The sequence below is a fragment of the Vigna umbellata genome, chromosome 7, assembly GCF_029865625.1.
Source record: "Vigna umbellata cultivar VRB3 chromosome 7, Vumbellata_1.0, whole genome shotgun sequence".
NCBI classification, from domain to species: Eukaryota; Viridiplantae; Streptophyta; class Magnoliopsida; order Fabales; family Fabaceae; genus Vigna; species Vigna umbellata.
Window position 1 is genome coordinate 25,872,461 of NC_142171.1, and position 22,404 is coordinate 25,894,864.

At 33.0% G+C, this 22,404-nt stretch overlaps 2 protein-coding genes across 2 annotated transcripts; both read left to right on the forward strand.

Moving 5' to 3' along the window:
- The first annotated feature begins 2,597 nt into the window (after positions 1–2,597).
- Positions 2,598–12,493, forward strand: LOC124826536 (pentatricopeptide repeat-containing protein At3g22690-like). The gene is made up of 3 exons (XM_088095250.1): positions 2,598–4,150; positions 4,274–4,346; positions 9,841–12,493. The coding sequence occupies exons 1-3, from the start codon at positions 2,661–2,663 to the stop codon at positions 11,983–11,985; spliced, it is 3,708 nt and encodes a 1,235-aa protein (XP_087951376.1). The 5' UTR covers positions 2,598–2,660; the 3' UTR covers positions 11,986–12,493.
- A 3,910-nt stretch (positions 12,494–16,403) lies between these two features.
- On the forward strand, positions 16,404–22,102 carry ELO1 (Paxneb protein-like protein). The gene is made up of 9 exons (XM_047299367.2): positions 16,404–16,551; positions 17,456–17,662; positions 17,792–18,012; positions 18,096–18,171; positions 19,621–19,777; positions 20,590–20,668; positions 20,915–21,074; positions 21,161–21,252; positions 21,634–22,102. Exons 2-9 carry the CDS (start codon positions 17,533–17,535, stop codon positions 21,799–21,801), a joined length of 1,083 nt encoding a protein of 360 aa, XP_047155323.2. The 5' UTR covers positions 16,404–16,551; positions 17,456–17,532; the 3' UTR covers positions 21,802–22,102.
- Positions 22,103–22,404: the final 302 nt, after the last annotated feature.

Here is a 22,404-nt window from a genome sequence, read left to right on the forward strand (position 1 = left end):
ATTAATATTTTATGTGTAAATTAAACTTATGTTTTATTTTGTCTTTTTCTCTTTGATAATATTTTCTCAAAATCACCATAAGATATATTATAAAAAGAAAGTTAATTTCTTAAAAATTTATAAAAAAAATGAAAATTTTAAATAGACCTAAAATACTAAAGAATGACAAATGTTATAGTGCTTCAATTCTTCTTTGACTAACACATTAAATAATTTATTTTTAACTTTCAATTAGAACACATAACATAAATATATGTTTATGTTTATGACATTTAAAATGTAAACATTTTGAGTAAGTAGTACGACGAGATTGAATCCTATGGGCGAATACAACTACAGCCTGCACAAGGTTTATGACTTTTTTCTTTTTACTTATTATTTATGTTATGAGCATGATTTGTTGAGTATAAAATGAAAAAGAAAATTATTTATATTTAATTTATTTTTCAATAGCTTTCTAAGAAAATAAAGAAGCCTTATTTTTTTTTTAAATTAAGAGCTTCAATTAGATAAAATCTTCTCTTAAATTTCAATTTGGATAATTTTAGATAGAAAGTTAATTTCTGATTTATAACCTAAAAAAATGAAATTAAATATTTAAATTCCAAATTTATAAAATGATCCTTTAATTATATACTTAGAGAATATAACTCAATAAATATTGTCATTTTGATTTTGTTTCTTGATTCTAGAACTCTCCTCCTATAAAAATTTCAATTTATATTCTATAGTAACTATTTTTGTAATAAATTAAGAGTTAATTATATTTTTTTCTTGTATTCAAAATGAACATTTTTTCTAAGAAAAAGGTCCGTGGGTTGGCCCTAACCCACAGGGCTTTTGAAGATATTTTGGCCCTGTGAACTTTTTCTACGGGGGGCTTTTTGGTCCTATGAATTTTTCTGACCCCAACCCACGTGGGTTAGGACTAAACCATGTAAGGGGGCCAAATTGACAGGTATACTCGTGCTAAGCATGCACAAGCTACAAGTAATATGAGTTGGTAAGCCTACAATCCTAGCCTACCTAGCATTTTTTTGTGCGAGTTTGCAATCAGCCTACGCGACTTGTCTCACTTTGTCATCCCTATCTCAAATCCATAATTGCATTCTGGATTGTTCAATTTGAAATGCATTGAAAAATACATGTTAAATTGTGCAATTTGAAAACTTATTGAAATAAGCAATCTAGACTAAACTTACAAAGCAACAAAAATTCAAATAGTTACAAAGATGAAGCTCTTCAACCAACATGAGGGGCAATGGGTGTTAAAGGAAATTGTTGACAATGGTAAAGTGTTACAATAATGAGTCTAAAACAAAAATTCAAGGAAGAACATAGGAAGAGGTGTATGGCTAATGTAAAAAGAAGAAAATAAAGTGAGAAAAATGATGACAAATTGGTTATTTCAACGTCTCGTTGAGATGTAAGAAAGGAAAAACATATTTTGACACAATTTTTTTATAACATTTTAACATAATACACGTGTCATTTTCTCATTAGTTCATTAATGTGTCAAAATATTGTCAAAAAATGTGTATTAACATTGTAAGAAAAAATGACCTATACGTGTTTCTTACACTACATTTAGGATAATGATACTTTGACAACATTTTAACACATCTACGTGTCATTCTGTGATTCCTCCATGTTATTGTTTATGATAATTGATTGTGGAGTAATTTTGGACCAATTATAGAATGACACGTAGATGGTGTTAAAATGTTGTCAAAAAAATGTTGTCAACGTATCATTATCCCTACATTTATATCTTCTTATACTTCAGAAAAGTCTAAACTAACCCTTTCAGTTTTGCCATTTTGTTATAGTGTTGTTTGCACTTTTGATTTTGTATAGAATAATTTTATTGATGGATTTATAAAAATTTTAAATTCTCGGGTAACATCACAAACAAATCAATTTCAAAACAAAAATTTAATTTTTGTGCCATGAATTATACAATTTAAAAATTTGTCTATTATGAATCACACAATTTAAAAATGATTTATAAATTACACAATTCATAATAAAATAATGCATAACCTTTTTTTGTAATTGTAGAATTTAAAAGTCTCTTTTAAATTACATAATTGACAAAAGATTTCTATATTACACAAATTGTAATTTACTTTTGCGTAATAATCTTGATTATTCCATTCGAAGTAAATTATACAATTTTTTTAGAACAATATATCAGTAATCTCATGATAAAAATTGATTGGTCAACTCTATTATTTCATAGATTTGTAATGGAGAAAAACACAGTCATGACTTATTTGAATCAAAGTACTAGTATAACAAAGGTAGCAAAATACACTTACGAAACCAGTATCAGCATGCATATTATAAAACAAACTTCTAAAGAAAAATGAAAATAAGTAATGAGTAAAATATGTTTTTCATTTTCAAAAATTATGTTTTATCCCTCTATTTATGCAAATCATGTAAAATATCTTTCAAGGGCACACGTAAAATATTTACTATATGAGAAATAAAATTATATAATAAATTATAGTATAATCTTTACGTATCCGACCTAATATAATAAAATAAAATTTCACGTGCATTATCCTGCCTAATAATTTTTTTTTTCAAACAAAACAAGGCTAAATATTTGCAGCCATTGTTGGCCTTAACAAGGTTGCCCCAAAAACGCGATAATGTTCAGCGCGCGTCTAACAAACGCGGCGACGCCTCCATGCTTCAAATATTCTTCTGAAATTCAATCCTCCGTTTCACTCCCTCTCTCTCTTCACCCTCACTCGTTCATTCTAAACTCCGCCACGCGCCACACTCTCTCACTCTTCACGCCACAAAACCACGCGCCTCCCTTGCAGCCGCCGCGTTCGGATGACGCCCCTCCCAATGAGACGCGTCTGAACAATCTATACCTTAAGCGCGGGAAAACCGAGTTCGCACGCCAAGTGTTTGATAATATTCCCAAACGAGACGTCAAGGCATGGAAGTTTAGTACTATGATTGCCAGGTTTGCGCGCAATGGCATGATAAAAGAAGTTTTGGACTATACTAGGTTGATGTTGGTGGAAGGAATAAACCCAAATTTGGTTGTAATGACAGTTATTCTTGATGGTATAGGGAAAGTTGGTGCACGAAACTTAGGTAGAGAAGCACATGGCTTTGTGGTGAAGAATATGTATTACAAGGAATTGTCGATTCTATCAGCATTGATCGATATGTATCGCAAGTTTGGCGATGTTGGGTCGGGGAGTCGAGTTTTGTTTAGTGTGATGAAGAGGAAGGGAGATTTTTGGATCGGATTGGTTTCGGGGAGACTTGAGGTTCAAATGAGGTCTGTGATTCGGTTGAAGAGGTTCCGGCCAGGTGCTGCTGCGGTTGCCTCTCTACTTCCCATTTGTGCACAGTTGAGGGCTCTGAAGCAAGGGAAGGAGATTCATGCTTATTCTTTGAGACATTGGCTTCTGCCTAATGTGCCGATAATGTCTTCTTTGATGGTGTTGTACTCTAAGTGCGGTGTGATTGAGTATTCCATCAGACTTTTTGATGAAATGGAGAGGAAGAATGTGGTTTCTTGGACTGCCATGATTGATTCATACATTGGGAATGGGCGTGTGTGTGAAGCTCTTGGTGTGATGAGGTCAATGGCATGGACGACCGAGCATAAGCCGGATACTGTCACCGTGGCTAGGATGCTACATGTGTGTGGGGAGCTGAAAGTTTTAAGGCTTGGGAAGGAAGTTCATGGACAAGTGTTGAAAAGGGGTTTTGCATCAGTCCATTATGTTGCTGCGGGAGTCATTGATATGTATGGGATTTGTGGAGATGTTGATAAAGCAAAGTTGGTATTTAGTCTGGTTCCTGATAAAGGTTCAACGGCATGGAGTGCTCTTATTAGGGCCTATGGGCATAAGGAATGGTATAAGGAGGCAATAGATATTTTTTATGACATGATTTCAAATGGTATTACTCCGAATCGCTTCACTTTTGAAGCTGTTCTATCTATATGTGATAGGGCTGGGTATGTTGAAGATTCTTTTAGAATCTTTGATTTGATTTCGAGGTATAAAATTGAAGCATCCAAAGAACACTGCACTTGCATGATTCGACTCCTTACCCGCTATGGTAAACTAGACGAGGCTCAAAGATATTTAGAAATGAGTTATTCCTTATAGCTGAGGACAAGAGATAATAGGACTTTCTGTGAATGTTTCTATAGATTGTTAACATTTTTAGGCTATGCTTATTATTGACTTACCTAACAGCTGTTAACTCAGCAAAACCTGTTTAATATAAGCAATGACCACAAATGCGGGGAGTACTTGAATACCTTCCATCTGAAAGGGAGTCCTCTTTCCCGCAGCAGGCAGGTACTTGCAAAAGAGATTTTAGTGCCTATATAAATAATGTTTCTTATTAGATAAATAAAAAATATTGTTAATTCTATATATTACGTTACTCAATTACAATCAATAATTAAAATTAATTTAATTTGTATAGTGTTCATCATTCTGTTTTCTCATCCATCATTTGTGATGGTTCTATCTGTGCATTGGGTACAAAGGCAGTGCACTACTTCGTTAGCTCTTCCTCGTGCACTCTGATCTCGATGTTTTAGCTTTGTTGCAGAAAATGTTCAGAATTTTGGGTTCAGCTAGCAACCACCAAAAGAGGTCTTTATAGCTTCTCTGAAAGAAATTACCACCGGGTGATTATCTTTCGGAGCACTGCTTTGTTTCATTTACCTCATTTTTGTTGAATTTGGATCTTACGAGGTTGTATAATTTGCTGGCCTAACATTTTCATGCCCAGGATGCAAGATGCCACTGCTGACGATTGATTTTTTGTTCGTTGATGGACTTCTCAATGGTATTACCTGTTAACTAATTTGCTCTGGCTTTGGAATCTGAGCAATATGAGTGTAGTTTTTCAAGTCACGGTGTTCGAATTTGAAGTTTAGTTCTCGCCAGCAGGATCATACGGCGCAATATAGTGTAGATGATCTCATGATCATATAAAGCGTCATGTTAACAGTGCTATGCATCAACATGCCGATGGCAGAATTGGTTATATTGTTATGTTGCAAGGATATTTTCTGCTATTACCTTTAATTTTTGGAATTTACGTGCAAATGAGTTGCTTCATTCATTGTATTGACTTATTGTACTACTACTACACAAAGAGGCAAATTCCCAAATTCATTCACGATTTAGGACCATTTGCCATTTTACAGCTAATCGTGTTGAAAGTTATGACTCTGGACCATATCCAACATTTAGGTTCTCCATTTGTTCATGTTCTGTAGAACAATAACTTATGCAACTTGATGAACTTTGATTAATGCAGTGTAAGTTAGGGTTTGCCCCTGTTTATCTCCTTTAAACAAGCACTGTAGAGGATTTTATTAACCCTAAAGACCACATTATATTATTAGCCAAAGCTAACACTTAAGGCACTAATTTTTCACGAACCCAAACAACTCACAGCAAAAACTCAGAAACAGCGTTGACCTAAAAACCTCTCATAATCAATCAAAACAACACTCCCACAAAGCCACCCATTTTCATTTCAACACAAAATCCAAAAGAAATTGAAACGAAGAAGATGCATCTTTATGTAGATTAAACCCGAAAAGTTGAAAACCCAGATGCATGTCCACATGGAAACGAACCCACAACAAGAAAAAGAAGCATATGTATGTGAAAACAAGTCGAAATTAGCAGCAACCAACCATGGTTAAAATTTGACTTGAAATAAAAGGCCTAACACTAGTGGGTAAGCAATAACATAGCATTTGTAGTGATTGATTACACACCAAATAAAAAACCCTTCTTTCTTGGATCCCTGGTTTCATCCCACCAAACGGTGTCGTAAAGCTGTTAGAGATGTGTTATTCATGAGTCCTTGGAGGAAGGCGTGACCTGATCGGAGGACTTGGTGGTGGCGGTGGCGGTGGCGGGAGGAGGAGGATCGCGGCGGAAGCGGGTAGCCAAGATGTTTATGAGACTGTAGAAGTGGTAGAACAGCTGCGCACTAACCAGCAGCACCAAGATAAAAACGATGAAGTCCATTTTCGAAGAAGAGGAACGAGAATATGCTACTATCGATGGAAGACGAAAGGGAACAGAGGACGAAGATGGCATGGAAAAGCACGAAGCTTCCTGTAAGCTTTTTTTATTAGTGAAATTACATAATGGGGACTCTTTTTCTTATAATATTTCTTCGTCTAGTGCGTTAAATCCACGGTGCTTTTTTTAATTTAAAAATGAAAATAAAATAATTAAAAATTTAATTATTTTAAGGGTTAAATATATTTTTTATTTTTTTAATTCAGTAAAAATTATATTTTTTGAAATTTTAGTTTAATTTAATTTTTTAATTTTAAAAATATGTAAATTTAATTTTTTAATTAAATTTGGTTAAATTTATGAAATATTTTTAAAATATTTTATAATATCTGAATTATTTATACGGTTTGATAATTATTTTTAATATTAATTAAGAAATACATTTAAAAATTTAAATAAATTTAATAAAATTTTGTTATAAAAACTAAATTTACTTAATTTTAAAATTAAGAAATTAAATTAAATAAATATTTAAAAAATAAACTAATTATAATTTTCATCCTATATGACTCTTATTTTAATTTATCTAATTAAAAATTAATTAATTAATTTAAAACTGATCCGTTTTTACAAATTAAAAAATAACAAGCTAAAATAGACTAATTTTATGTTACTTTCATTTCTAAAATAATTCTTAATTATTATATTTAAATATTATTCTAATTTTATTATGATTACGTAAATAATTATATTATAATTAATTAAAGACCTTTATGCAATCAAGAAATTAGTGAGGAGGAAATATAAACTTAAGATTGAAAAATAGTAACTTAATCCTATTTTTAAGATTTATGATCTTAAATTTTTTATAATTTTCTTATAGCATAGTAGAATGATTTAAAAGAGTTGCTTTATATATTAAAGCTTTAAATTTACAATCTTGACCATAATTTTTGCATTAAAAATTTCCTTTAAGTAATTCAATGACAATAATATCTTTCATCTTCATTTTAGAAAGAAAAAAAAAATCTTAATCATCATACTATTAGTTTTTTCCACACCTTTATTTCCAATACCCTTGACAACAAGGTCAAGGTCTCCTTGTAGATGTCATATAAATCTTTGTATTGCTATTTGTTAGTCTTCAAGTAAAGATCCAAAATAGGGTTTTTAAAGCATTTTCGACAGGAGGTTATAAGATGACTCATCCACACATAATGGTAGATATAAACTAATAGTGTCACGAAGTAAATATAAAATAATTCTTAATTATCCTATATTATGTTTCCAAAAAGGGTGTTGCTCCCTCCACCACCACACATTTCTCCCTTCACCTCCCATTTACTATTTTGCCCCTAAGTAAAATTTTAGTTTTAGGGTTATTTTTTAATTTTACCCATTCACAACCTATTCCACTATGAATAAAATATTTTTCTTTCATTTTAACATTATATTTCTTCTTCTCTTTCTTTTACAAGTTGCAAAGGTTGATGGTGGTGGAAAGAATGATCAAGCAGTCTCCCTCTCGTGGTGCAGTGTCGCTCTCGTAGTGCAGTGTGTGGAGTGGTGTTGTGTGTTGCTTCCTCAAGGTGTGTATTCAAATAAACCTTCAAATAAAATCCTAAAATAAAAAACGTAACCTTTAAGACATCCTTCAACGGATGTCAAAATCCTTCAACGGATGTCAAAATCCTTCAACGGATGTCAAAATGCTTCAACGGATCGTTGAAAGATTTTGACATCCGTTGAAGGATGTCACCTCCGTTTAAAAGTTACGTTTTTTATTTCAGGGTTTCTTTTATTAGTTTATTCTTTATTTTAGAAATATTTTAATAATTTAATTTAAATGTTTTAATTTATTATTTTTGAATATATTTTTAATGTATTTTAATAATGTAAGGAAAATGAAGAAGAAAGAAACGGAGGAGGAGAAGTGAAACGGAGAAAACAGATTGGATTGCAGAGTAAAACGAAAGACAAATTATTAAACGAAAATGAGAGATGGAAAGATTGAGTGCAGGAGTAAAGTAGGAGAACTAGGTTTGAAATAAATTAAAATAGTAAAAATAAAAAATTTTAATCTGAAGATATAATTGGAATTAAAATAAACTGGGGAGGTGGAGGGAAAAATATGTGGTGGTGGAGGGAGCAACGCCCTTCCAAAAATGGTCATGATAATGTCATATTCCCGAAATATAAAGTGTATTGGAGATTTTTTTTATTCAAAATATAGAATTATGATTTCAAATATGATATTATTAAAGTGCAATCCAAATTTCTTGATTCAAAATGTTAAATTATAGTTTCAAAAATGATATCGTTGAAATAGTTATATTTTGATTCATGTTTTTAATATTAATTTATACTTCTTCCGAATGTCATTTACATAAATAAGGAGTTTATTTGATATATTATTAATATTTTATTTAAAGATTTCTTTCTTTGATGTGATCTACAAAGATCAAATATTTCATGTTGTTAAGTATTTCCACGAAAGATAATAATATTTTGGTATTTTTCATTGAGATTTTAATAAAATGTTTCGCAATCACACGAATGAAACACACCTACTTTATATTTTCTTTTAGGATTAAATATGTTTTTAGTCCCTAAACTATTGACCGTTTCTGGTTTTCGTTCCTCTTTCAAAGTAAGGTACAATTTGGTCCTCATTCTTTTCGAAACGTTCGTTTTAGTCCTCGAAAACTAAACACTGTTTAAAAATTTGGTCCTCATTTAGCAACAAATGAGGACTAAAACCAAAATTCCGAGGATTAAAACGAACGTTTCGAAAAACCTTACTTTGAAAGAGGGACGAAAACCAGAAACGGCCAATAGTTTAGGGACTAAAAACATATTTAACCCTTTCTTTTATTATTCCATAAAATTCAGATGAAATATAAGAATCATTCACTACTTTATCTTTTGACTTACAAAAAGTCAAATGATAAGAAATTAACTATAAATTATCAGCCCGATACTATGTTGTGGTTAAAATGCTGAATTGTTTACATTTTCTTTTATATCATAATTAAATCCAAGATATAAGAATTTACACTATTTTCAACGAACATATCCCCAATTAAAATACGAAAATATAACAAGATTTTATCAATAGTCACAAAATTAACAAGTTTTTAGTGAGATTAATCCAAGAATTCACTTGAAGAAGAGGAAGAAAATATAAAAAGGAAGATGGTTTTCAAAGTCCTTTTCCAATATAACTATTTACAATAATAATAATAATAATAATAATAATAATAATAATAATTATAAAAAAAAAGTATTATCCAAGATCATCCTGTTCTAAGGCAAAGAGTGAAACCAAATTTTAAAAAAACTATGTAAAATGAAATATGTTTTTATAACTATTAAATTAATTGAAGAGAATTTTCCAAGTTTAAAAAGAGAAATATCAACCTGTTAAAATCTCAACAAAAACAAACAAAATGATATGCTCTTATCTGCATGATGTCACTTAAATGTCAAAAAAGACACAATAAAAAGTGTTTATCCTGCCTTCCTTATCTGTTCTCTAATACATAACATGATAACAACCACATGAATGAACCTCTGAACCAAACACAGATTCTTCACTCTATGTTGCTACAACTCTCTCTTTTTCATCTTCTTGGCCTCCTTCAAACTCCAAACCAACTTCATCACTCATCTTCTCTGGTAAAGTTTACTCTTTCAGCAGATTGGTCTATAGGGTGAGTGAATTATGTTCATGAAGCTTAAGTTTCAGTGTTCAGTGAAAGCAATGAAAAGGGATATGCAAAAACGGAAGGGTTAAACTGAGATGGCTACAAGCAATTCCTACCTCCCTAGTGCTCCTTCTTCTCTTCTTCCAATCTCAATTCACAAGTTCCAAATCACTCAACTCAGACCAAAACCAAATGTGTCTTCCATCAAACAGCACATCAACCTCAGTGAAACACAACAACTCCTAGGTCACTTCATCAAAACCAGTTCCAGTTGGAGTTTTAGAGTCCCTTTTGCAGCACTGGAAAGTCATTCTAGCAATGAAGCAATTTACAGCTTCCTAATTACATCTTACATAAAAAACAACAGCCCTGCAGATGCTGCAAAAATCTATGCCTATATGCGTAGAACAGACACCGAAGTTGACAATTTTATCATACCCTCGGTTCTCAAAGCATGCTGCCTTATCCCTTCAATCTTGCTAGGACAAGAGTTGCATGGTTTTGTGGTGAAAAATGGCTTTCATGGGGATGTTTTTGTGTGTAATGCTTTAATCATGATGTACAGTGAGGTTGGAAGCTTGGAATCGGCACGGTTGTTATTTGATAAGATTGAGAACAAAGATGCTGTTTCTTGGAGTACTATGATTAGGAGCTATGATAGGAGTGGTTTGTTTGATGAAGCATTGGACCTTTTGAGAGGTATGTTTATAATGGGAGTGAGGCCTAGTGAAACTGCAATGTTAAGCATCACACATGTCTTGGCAGAACTTGCTGAATTGAAATTGGGAAAAGCCATGCATGGTTATGTGATAAGGAATGTGAAGTTCGGGAAATCAGAAGTTCCTCTAAGTACTGGTTTGATTGATATGTACGTTAAGTGTGGAAATTTAGGTTATGCAAAAAGGCTTTTTGATGGCTTGTCTGAGGCTAGTATCATTTCATGGACTGCTATGATTGCAGGCTACATTCATTGCAATAACTTGAATGAAGGTGTAAGATTCTTTGTCAAAATGCTTGAAGAGGGTATGTTTCCAAATGAGATTACGATCCTTAGTTTGGTCAAAGAATGTGGCATAGCAGGTGCTCTAGAACTAGGAAAGTGGCTGCATGCTTTCACATTAAGAACTGGGTTCACCATGTCTTTGGTTCTTGCCACTGCTTTCATTCACATGTATGGCAAATGTGGTGATGCTAGAAGCGCAAGATCTCTGTTTAACAGCTTCAAGAGCAAAGATTTAATGATGTGGAGTGCCATGATTTCAGCTTATGCACAAAACAATTGTACAGATGAAGCATTTGATGTCTTTGTGCACATGACAGGTTGTGGAATAAGGCCAAATGAGATGACCATGGTTACCCTCCTCAAGGTATGTGCAAAAGCTGGATCACTTGAAATGGGAAAGTGGATCCATTCTTACATAGATAAACAAGGAATTAAAGAAGATATGATTCTTAGAACAGCTTTGGTGGACATGTATGCCAAATGTGGAGACATAGATATAGCTCACAGATTGTTTGATGCAGCAATGGACCGTGACGTTTCAATGTGGAATGCCATGATATCAGGTTTTGCAGTGCATGGTCATGGTGAGGCAGCATTGAAACTGTTTGAAGAAATGCAAGCACAGGGGGTTCTCCCTAATGACATTACATTCATTGGTGCTCTTCATGCTTGTAGTCACTCAGGATTGTTGCAAGAAGGGAAGAGGCTATTTGACAGAATGGTTCATGAATTTGGACTTTTCCCAAAAGTTGAACACTATGGTTGTATGGTGGATGTTCTTGGTAGAGCAGGAATGCTTGATGAAGCACAGGAATTGATTAAGAACATGCCTATGAGGCCAAGCATGGCTGTGTTTGGATCTCTTCTTTCTGCATGCAGGCTTCACAAAAATCTCAAAGTAGGAGAATGGGCAGCAGAACAGTTTCTCTCATTGGAACCTCACAAAAGTGGGTATAACGTTCTGATGTCAAACATATATGCATCAGAAAGCAGATGGGGTGATGTTGCATACATAAGGAAAGGTATGAAGGATGAGGGAATTGTTAAAGTTGCAGGTGTTAGTTCCATTGAAGTGAATGGATCACTTCATGAATTCATAATGGGAGATAGGGATCACCCAGATGCTGAGAAAATTTATGAAATGATTGATGAGATGACTGAAAAACGGAAAGATGTTGTGATGGAAACCCATTTAGGGCATTCCATTCAAAGGAGTATCAACTTAATCTAAGGCTAGGAAAGGGAAGTTGAAGAAGAACTTTTAAGGCTCTTTCTTGATTTTCTTTCTCTATGTCTTAGAAGGATTCCTATTTTAATACTATATGGTTGTTTTGTTTGTAGGATACAATAAAGGCAATAACCATGGCCAACCAATCAGATTTGGGAAAAAGCATTCTTCAAGGAATCAACATCAGGGTCGCTCAAGCACCCTCAGACAAAGGGGGCTCCAGCTCAGATGCACCAAATGCACTTCCTGGCTCACGTGCGCTCCAGCGCCCTCAGATAGGGGGGCTCCAGCCCCAGCGGAGCAGCCTGAAGCACGTTTTGGCAGCACTGTACATGTGACCCGGCATGTTTCCTGTGACCAGCTGACTTGGCCTCCAAGCTTGTCTTTTATTTTGAATTTTGGAGGGAAATTAGATCAGAATTGAGGCCCTTCTTCACCTATAAATAAGAGGGCCTCCCCTTTGTAATTCTCATTTTTGGATGTAATGAAATGCTGCAGAATTGTTTGCTCAGCCTCTTATATCCCTTAGTCACCTCTGAATTTCGAATTCAGATACTCCCCTCTAGCTTCCTTCCTTAGTAGGAAGGCCTTCTAAGCGTAGAGGCATCATACACACACCACATCTTCATCAAACACCTTTCTATGCATCCATTTCACTGCACCAAATCTCATTCCGTTGTGCATCTGTTTCAAAGCTTCTTCTTGCGTGCTTAATGCTAGGAGAGGGTTCCATCATGTTGGATACACCCCAGATGTATCGTCTCCTCGTGTCCGACATATAGGGCAATGACACACTTAGAATAATACTCATATGATACTAATAAGTGAATAAGTGAAGTGTCTCCTTTGAAATACATTTTCTTTTGTCTCTGCAGCATAATTTTACTCCAACACAATCTTAATAACCACAAATACAAGAATTTTTTAATGATCCATAAACTTCTAATCTTATCACTTTGGTAACATCTTAATTATTCAACATTCAACTATAATGAGATTTCTCACATCTTCAATATTACAAAACAGTCAACTCAAAAAAAATTTGAAAGTTATTACTTATATCCATAAATAACTTAGATAGCAAAAGGTATACAAGATCCTACACAACTATGAGATATTACACTGAACCAAAAGTATAATATGTCTTCTAAAAACAGATGAAACTAAAAATACTACATCCTACATTATGTCTCAACTCCATCTCCTCCCAGCACCTACTCACCAGAGACATCTCCCAAGCTCACACCATTATGGTTATCATTGCAAAATTGAAGAAATAAAACAAACAAACAAATACAGAGAAAAAATAGTAAGCTAATGTACCAAAAGATAATTTATACAATTTAGTTTAAAACATACATAATAATTACATCCTCGATTCAAATAACAAATCAAACAGATTTATAACATCAGAGTTGACCATCCGTATATGTGTATTGATGTCAGACTATAGCAAGTTGTTGCACTTGTAGTGGTGGAATAACTGGCCCACCCCAAGCTATCACACAAGGCTAGTCCGTCTACCACCTATGGCCAAAGAACACCAGACCATAGACTAGGACCTTCTGCTACTCCTCACCATATAAACCCCTTCTCTACATCAATACATCACACACTACTAAACTCCACCCTAGGAGCTACCCCATAACCATTGAAATACCAACATGAAGTCTCACCACGAGATCCATGAAATCACGCCAATCATCCATATCATACCATCATATTCATAAACCATAAACATACACATAAATATGTTCATAAACCATAAATATTCATATATTCAAATCAATTAAGTATAACAAATTTATAAACTAACTCACCCAAATAAGGAATCCAAAGCAAAGAAAACATATAAGAACTTAGAAACAAAGCACCTAACAAATTTAAATTTTTTTTAGGGATAATCGATTATTACACCTGATAATCGATTATTCCAAAGAAAATTGATGTAAAGATGATCTTCTGACTGAAATAATCAATTATCTTACTAAAATAATCGATTATAAAGTAAGATAATCGATTATTCTAGAGACTTTTGCAGAAAATATGACATTCGAACTGAAATAATTGATTATCAAGTAAGATAATCGATTATTCCGGTTAGTTTTGACACTAACATGATTTTTCTAGTTTGGTTGCACCTAAGACTCGTCCACATGACCAAAATTAGTATCCTTGACCCTATAATTGATTCAAGAACATGTTTATACTCAAAAGAAGATACCATTTTAATCTTTTGGTCAGGATTTAGTTGCGCCAACTCATAACAACCCTCCAAAAGCTAACATATGAGAATTTTACACATTACAAGTTTTAAATAGCCTAAAAACAGATCTTTTACTTCAGTTTTCCTCATTTAACCCTTATCTAAAAATCTTGCCTATCAAAAGCCCATTTTTAGACCAAAACTACCCTATTCTTTTACCTATTTACTACTTTTTCATTTATCAGCATATTTTTGGTTAACTATAGTTTCTAGACAAGTTCTAAATGACCTATAAAGACAGCTGCCAAACATCAGTTATAGCTCCAAAATCGCTCTTATAGAAATTTACCTACCAAAACCCCGGTGTAGACCAAAAATCAACTATAACTCTATCATTCTATCACATTAAAATTCAACAACAAATATCAACTCATTATGACATAGTCCCACCAATTCAAGCAACCTAAAACCATTATATTCAACAAGTAATCACTGTAAATCCTTTCAATACCAGACAACACACATTCAATAGAATTCGCATCAACAACTTTTCATACCAAATTTATAAATTTCAAACAAAACCAAGCATGCAAGACGCTATATTGAAACATTAGCAACATAAAAATGAGTAGTTAGTTTCCTTTACCTTACAAAGGACCCAATGACTCCACCCGCTCAAGGAACTCTATCTGCACCTACAACTCATAGAGACATGATCATGGTATATTTTTAGAACTACTGATTAATAGAGAGTCTTATAGAAGACTTAGATGACACATGAAAAAGCACTACGACTCGCATGTAAAGAAAACAAAACATACCAAAGAAAAAGAGTAGAAACTAACTTACTCTTTTGGAGAAACTAATCGGGTAAACTTGAAGATCTCTGTCACTGTGATTACTTAGACGTTCTAGAGACATAATGTGTTTTAAAATAATGAAACTCTTTTATAACGAAACTATTTATATTAAAACCATTTAATATTAAAATAATCAAGTCTCACTATTTTTAACTATTACCACTTTTAAAAGGATCTTTACAACTTTCAAAAGGATCTTGTTGGTAAGAAAAAAATGTACAAAATATCACTTTGACGAAATACACTAAGAAAACTCAATATTCATACATGATTTCAACTTATATTAAAAAAATATATTATTTTTCAATCTAAAACTTTAAAAGTAAATTTATATATTTTTTTCTTTATAAATTGTTCAACCTTTCTTCATTGTAAACTTATATTCACCTTTTGAATTTTTAATTTATACAAATTTATTGCATTAGAATTCTAAATTAAAAGTGATGTTATAATCTTTTGTATAGATTATTTCATGAGCGTGAGTACAATTATCCCAATACAATAAAATTTAAGCATTCCACGAGAGGTTTTATTAGAGATCTTATTCTCATACATTATACTTCACCAAAACAAAATTATCAACAACTTACAATAGCGTATACTTGTGCAACAGTACACTTTTTCTCATAAACTATGCCATATTCTTAATCCAAATATCATGAAATTTTAATATATAAATGAACCTTTTTTTCATAATATAAAAAAAATTAGGAGCATGAATAAGTAGCTGCCATTGGCCATGAGGCAATTCCTTTAATTTTTGTGAGTATAATCATTTTCATTTTTTCTAATATTTGTCTAAGCAAAATGAAAAGAGTGGTCTTGGATTTACCTTAAGCTACGTATTTTTATTAATTACTTTAACATTTTGGTTTTAGGTACTCTTTTTGGTTCTTATGAAACCTTAAACCAATAAAGTTATATAAGTAACTATCAAACATTGAATATCAATTTAATTTTAAATTGATACACTTTACTAATTTAAGAACTACTTATTTCTAACAGTGGAAGATTATTTATATGAATATTTTTTATTCCAGAAAATTTTTAATTACTTTTTTTCTGAAATTTGAAGTAAATTTAGCTCTCCAATTTAAATAAAAAAAATTTCAGTTTAGTTCCTTAAAAAAGTAAAAATGTTTAGTCTTTATGTATTAATTTTGATATATTGAAAAGGTATATATATATATATATATATATATATATATATATATATATATATATATATATATATATATATATATATATATATGCATATTTTTTTTTTCAAATTTAAGGAATTTAAATAATTTTGTTTTCAATTTGAAGATCAAAATTGAGTTAACCTAAAATTTTAGTTAATAGAAACTTAATCAACCCTTTATTAAAGATGATGAAATGAAATTATTGGTTTATTATTACATATAAGGAGTGTTAGTGATTCTGTTAGAGTGAGACCCAACGAAGCCTGAAACTCCTTGGCGTTGAACAAAAGCGCCGAACTCATTGCTTTCAAAATTTAAAGTAAGTCTCTCTCTCCATCTTTTACGTTTCATCATTACTTAATGATTCGTCTGTGTTGCGATTCTTCAACTTCTTGGTATTTGTATGTTGTGTATATCTGGATTGAGAAATTTAGATTGGTGTGCTACGTGTAGGTAAAACTGAAGTGTATGTTGCTTGCACACCACGTGTTTGATAATATGCCTGCACAAAGCTTCAACTCGTAGCTTTGTGAATTTTTTGTTTCTGAAATTTTGTCTGACTTGGAAGTTGTTGGATATGTCCGTCGGTTTGAACTTACATGGAATTGCTTCCTCACATTTCTTTCGTGTTGTAAAATGTGGATACTACTGCTAGTGCTTGTAATAAATAATAGTGTCTGTATACTGTTTGTTATATGGTTTAGGGGGGCTTTTGTTTACTTCTTTTGACTGCTGTTGATTATTTGTTGTATTCAGGGTTAAATGGGTTTTTGTGGTTCATTCTAAATGTTACTGTTTATTTTTCTTTTGATCTGTAATTTTTGAAAAAGTATTAATCTAGGATCGGGGGAAAAAAAGAATCTTTCGCATATAGTCCTTTTGTAAGAAATGCATCCCTTTGGTTAAAGTTTCCCTAATCTTGTTTGGACAAAAGCACTATTGAGTTTGGTCCCTTTTCGTGATTGCAATTTGGAGGCTTCAATTTCTTATGTGTGGTTTAGATTAACATTTTAGTTTTGATAGAAATTGAAATTCGAACCAAGCTCACTTGTGCATTTAATATTTTTAATTGAGTTTGAGCCTTCATATTAATTCCACTTGATTTTTTTTTTCGGGTTAATATATTTGTTTGATTTCCTTTGTTGCATTATAAATCAAATTGTTTTTGATGTTTGCAATTTGCTCATGTGGTCTTCGGAAACGTCTTTTGACATGAGTTGCAGCCTACTCAGTGAGACGAAAACACGTACCCTTTCTTCCTCGGGTCTCAGAGTGGCATATTATAAAGATTTGATGCAGAATGGCTACAACCAGAGCTCGAATTAGTAGCTTCTCTCGCAATGTATCAACAGTGACATCTCAGAATCCTGGACTTAAGCATGGCCCTAATGGAACAATGCTCATTTCATCTGGGATTCCCGATCTTGACAGTAATTATCCCTTTGACTTGCTTTTAAGTGGCTGTTAGTGAATGAAGGAGTTATATTGTTTTATTTGATTCATGTGGAGTGTCTTTTCAGAGAAGAGTCTCATGCTTGCTTTTTCCCCCTTTTGAGTAGAGATTTTAGGTGGTGGTTTTCCATTGGGTAGCCTTGTCATGGTTATGGAAGATGAAGAAGCACCTCATCATATGCTTTTATTGAGAAATTTTATGTCTCAAGGACTTGTACAAAAGCAACCACTCTTGTATGCTAGTGCATACAGAGATCCTAAAAGATTTCTTGGTACTTTGCCTAGTCCAGCATCGTCCAAAGGGGATAAATCTTCAGATCTTAGCCATGTACTTTTGTTCATCCTTTGCTATTTGTGTTATAATGACTATTTTATGATAATTTATTTTATTTATTGCTCTTATAATTACAGGAGAAGGATATAAGAATTGCTTGGCAATACAAGAAGTACTTTGTTGATTCTCAGCTGAATCTCAACACTAATAATGGTACGTTTATTATATTCTTTATCTGTTTCTCTATTCTCAACATGGTACTAGACTGGTACCATCCTCTATGATATGTATCCTTGTGTCATGGTATCAAAGCCTGATAAGAAGGCAACACTAATCCGAGTTTTCATAGGTGTAATTTTTATTCTTGAAACTGTGTACATTTCTGGTTTCTTTTTCTTACACTATTCATCATTCGTGTTATTGTTCACCATTGATGTTTTCCTAGCAAGTTTCTTTTGGTGAGATTTTTCTGGCCCATGACAGCCTCTACTAACATTTCCTTGTTGTGCAATGACCATCTTTTGCTTTTCAACTGCCAGTGTCCTTTGACCATTTTTTCTAGCAACCTCCTTGTCCTTTGTGCAATTGTTTTGGTTTCCGGTAACCACTGTGCCCTCTGATAATTTTTTCTCTCCAGCAGCCATGGTAGTATTGAAGAAGTTTTTTTCTGGACAACAACAGTTGACATTTGTGGCAAGCTTGACTCATGCTCCAACATTAAGGGGAGTGTTAAAGATATTGTTTTTCATTAATCGTTTCAACATGGTATTAGAGTCACAAGAAGGGAACCCCAATCTGAGTTATCCCTGTGGGCCCACTGCTGCTGGGTGTAATTCTTTTAGAAACTGTGTACATTTTTGGTTTCTGTCTTTTAGAAATTGTTTAAGTTTTTCTTTTTCACTATCCAGTGTCGGTGTTACTGTTCATTGTCAACATTTTACCAGTTAATTTTTATTTTCAGTGTGTTTTTTCTTGTCAGTGACCACCATCTTGCCTAGCTTTGTAGTGACCATTTTTTTGCTTTTCACCAGTTGCTGTACCATTTCACCATTTTTTCTTTCCAACAGCCTCCTCGTTTTCTGTTTTTGCAATTCAGTAACTTTCATGTCCCCAGATCATTTTTTTTTCTCTTCGGCCGCTCATGCTCCAACTTGTGGGGATTTGTCATTATTTACTTTATCACCTCCAACAAACAACCAATTGAACGACATGATTCTCTCCAGGGTTCTTGTGTTAATGACATTTATAACAAGCTTTTCTCAGATGGTAGCTCTCTCCCAACTCAAGGGGGATGGTTAGAGATATGATTTGATTACATTAAATTGGGAGATTTGATGGGGTATATCTTATCAAATATTTTGCATCACTAGATATTGACTTCGTTTCTTATTATTGTATCTCTTCTTCATTACCAATAAGAATACTCATGTATGTACATAACGTACAAAATTCATTTTATTCCTTCTTGGTTTCTCATTTCTCAACATGGTACCAGAGCAGTACCATTCTCCTTGACCTCTTTTGTCATTAATCCTTTCAACAATTAATATGCATTTGTGATCAATTTTTATAGCATCTTATGAGAAGGGAGCAATTTGCAAATTGATGAATATGCCAATCATGTAATGTTAATTAATGAGTTGAATCTTATTTACATTTTAGGTGGTCAGCAGGATTACTGTAATGATTTTGATTTGAGAAAGCCCCTGGATCGGCATTATTTTAGTGGCAGCAATGTAGATTGTGTTTGCTTCAAAGATTCTCCAAACCTTAGTGCTCTTCAAGACGGTTGTGCTGAATTTCTAGCTAAACTCTCAAGGTGAAGTGATCTACACCCACTATGTTAGAAATGTATTCTTAGAAATATAAGATGATTCCTCCTAGGACTCCACCTAATAGCTACAGATTTTAGGAGAACAGGATCTTGACAGTATTGAACTGTTTATTCATATTGCCGCACCTGGTTGAGTCAAGTTTTTCTCAATAGAATAAAATAAAACGAGATTAAATTGGATAGTGTTTATTGTTTGGATTTGATCGTAAGGGTATAATGCTCCTTCCAGGCAAAAGTTTATTAAATCTTTTGATAGATATTTTTTCACGCATGCAATTTAAGATTTGATAGAATAAACTGATGTCATTTGGCCAAGGTTGCTGTCTCCAGCCAGTGGGTAAGGGCTTTACTAGTCGTGTGCAATTTAGAACTTATTTTCCGTATTTTTATGCTATAGTTGGCAATCGTTATGATTGGATGGTCTTACGTAGGTAGCTGTGAGTTATTATTATTTTTTATTTTGATGGGCACGTACTGATGATAAATACAATCTAGGGATTACGCATCTGGGAAGCAAGCAGTGTTTGTGAGTTTTGCAAATGCATGCAATTGTCATAATTGGCTTTGAAGAATATTTCTTTTAGCACTATACCACAAACTCCTGCAATATCATTATTTTGAATGCTGGCGTAAAAGAGATGATTAAGATTGCAGTATTGTTAATTTTGAACTATATTTATTGTTGCTTCTGGAACCTTACTTTAGAAACTTTGGCGCTTGATCAAGGTAATTACAGTTTGGCTATTTCTTCTTTCTGCCTACTTTTTCATTTACAAACATTACGGATGTCATCACAGAAATGAAGGCAACATTTCCTCCGCTGGTCGTATTGCTATTCAATCATTATGTTCTCCACAGTGCAAGTATTCAAATGATGTGAGTTAATATATTTCCTTCGCTTTTTTTCATATTATTTTGAAATAAGTTTCTCCTTTGTCTTTGAGCTGTAAACCTTTCTTTATGACTCTTACACAGCCTTCCCTCTAGGAACTAGGAAACAGTTTACCTGCTTGCAGATCCTATCTTGCGATCCTAGTTGAATCTCAGACATTGATACCGTTCTTCATTCTATGAAAGTTTAACATTTTTCTAATAAGAAATGTGTTCATATCTTTATTGTAGGAGTGGCATATGCTTTCCTTTATTAGGTCCCTAAAGAGCATGACTCAATCTTCAAACGCTGTTGTTGTTGTAACCTTTCCACCTTCACTTCTTTCTCCATCTTGTTCACTAAGATTGCAGCATATGGCAGACACCTTGCTTTCTGTCAGAGCCATTCCAGGTTCATTGTCAACTCTCAGGTCTTATATTTCATGTGTTTATTTATGAATTATCTCAAATTTCAGCACTAGACTATATTTGTTTCAGATGAGGACAAGGAACTGGCAAAACTCCTCACTGGTTACCAGGATATGATAGGGCTTATAAACATACACAAAGCTGCACGGTTAAATACACAGGTTATATTCATACTTCATTTTGATTTATCTTTGAATTACTTCTTTTGTGCACCAATAGTTCCCAATATGACATGCATACAACTGTTCACATCAGTTTATACAATTTTTAATAAATGTGTGTTTGAATTTAAATGGAAAATCTGCATACGTCCATCTTTTCAACTCAATTGCACTAAATCAGAGAAGCTTCTTCTGGGAGCTGCTTTTAAATTTGAGAGTATGAGAATTTGATCAGAAGACGAAGTAATTCGCTTGATAACTATTATTTTTTGGCACATGCTATAGATCTTGCCCGTCTCCTTGTAAAGTTCATTGGATAGAAGCTACTTTTTTCTTTCATACACATCTGCCTTTGCCAATTGTCTGATTTTCATCATGCAGGTTCCAGTGATTCTGGAGGCTACAACGTTCTCAATCAAATTGCAAAAGCGGAGGTTTTTGGTCTTAGAATGTCTAAATCAAGCCCCAGTTGATGGATCAAGTGGAAGTTCATATGGTACATCTGGCGGTTGTTCTGGGTCATCTAAAGTTGGGACACTTGATTTTTAGATCATACCTTATTTTTACATCTGGCGGTTGTTCTGGGTCATCTAACTGAACACTTGTAACAACCAAACAGATTCTAACTTATATCTTTTTGTTCTTTTGATAATCAAATGGTTTCACTATTGGTTCGTCTGTAATGTACAGGTTTAAAAGATAGTGTACAATTGAAAATGTTGAGTGTCAGGGAGAAAAATAGCAGACTGTATTTTTTTTTTTTAATTTGGTTGATAGTAACTCTGCATTTTCATGCTTAGTTGTACTGTGTTAACTTCGTATTAGGAATCATGGGTGTTTTTTGCGAACAGGAATAAGAACAATATCAGTACTGACCATTTAGTTTAAATTATCACAAATTATTCTCTCAAAAGTTAATTTTTTCTTAATTTTCAAATTTCAGATTCGCATATCAGGCCAAAAGTGTTAAATTAATTATCAAAATTTTGGTTGATGAGTTGAACCAAACATCATTACTTATTTTTAAACCTTAGTCGTTAGTGGAAAGATAACTTATCTGCATCCCATTTTTGTTACATAGGTTGCAAAATACTAAACTCCTGAGGAAATTAAAAAAAATGTTTCAAGAACAAGATCACTGTGAAATTAACT

What these genes read in the sequence shown, in the direction of transcription:
- ELO1 (XM_047299367.2), top strand. Translation starts at nt 17,533, where the DNA reads ATGGCTACAACCAGAGCTCGAATTAGTAGCTTCTCTCGCAATGTATCA. An exon ending in GAATCTCAACACTAATAATG is followed by an intron (nt 18,172 to 19,620) that starts GTACGTTTATTA and finishes TTTACATTTTAG; the next exon opens with GTGGTCAGCAGGATTACTGT. An exon ending in CTGCACGGTTAAATACACAG is followed by an intron (nt 21,253 to 21,633) that starts GTTATATTCATA and finishes TTCATCATGCAG; the next exon opens with GTTCCAGTGATTCTGGAGGC.
- LOC124826536 (XM_088095250.1), top strand. Translation starts at nt 2,661, where the DNA reads ATGTTCAGCGCGCGTCTAACAAACGCGGCGACGCCTCCATGCTTCAAA. An exon ending in GAAATGAGTTATTCCTTATA is followed by an intron (nt 4,151 to 4,273) that starts GCTGAGGACAAG and finishes GTTTAATATAAG; the next exon opens with CAATGACCACAAATGCGGGG. An exon ending in CTCTTTCCCGCAGCAGGCAG is followed by an intron (nt 4,347 to 9,840) that starts GTACTTGCAAAA and finishes CGGAAGGGTTAA; the next exon opens with ACTGAGATGGCTACAAGCAA.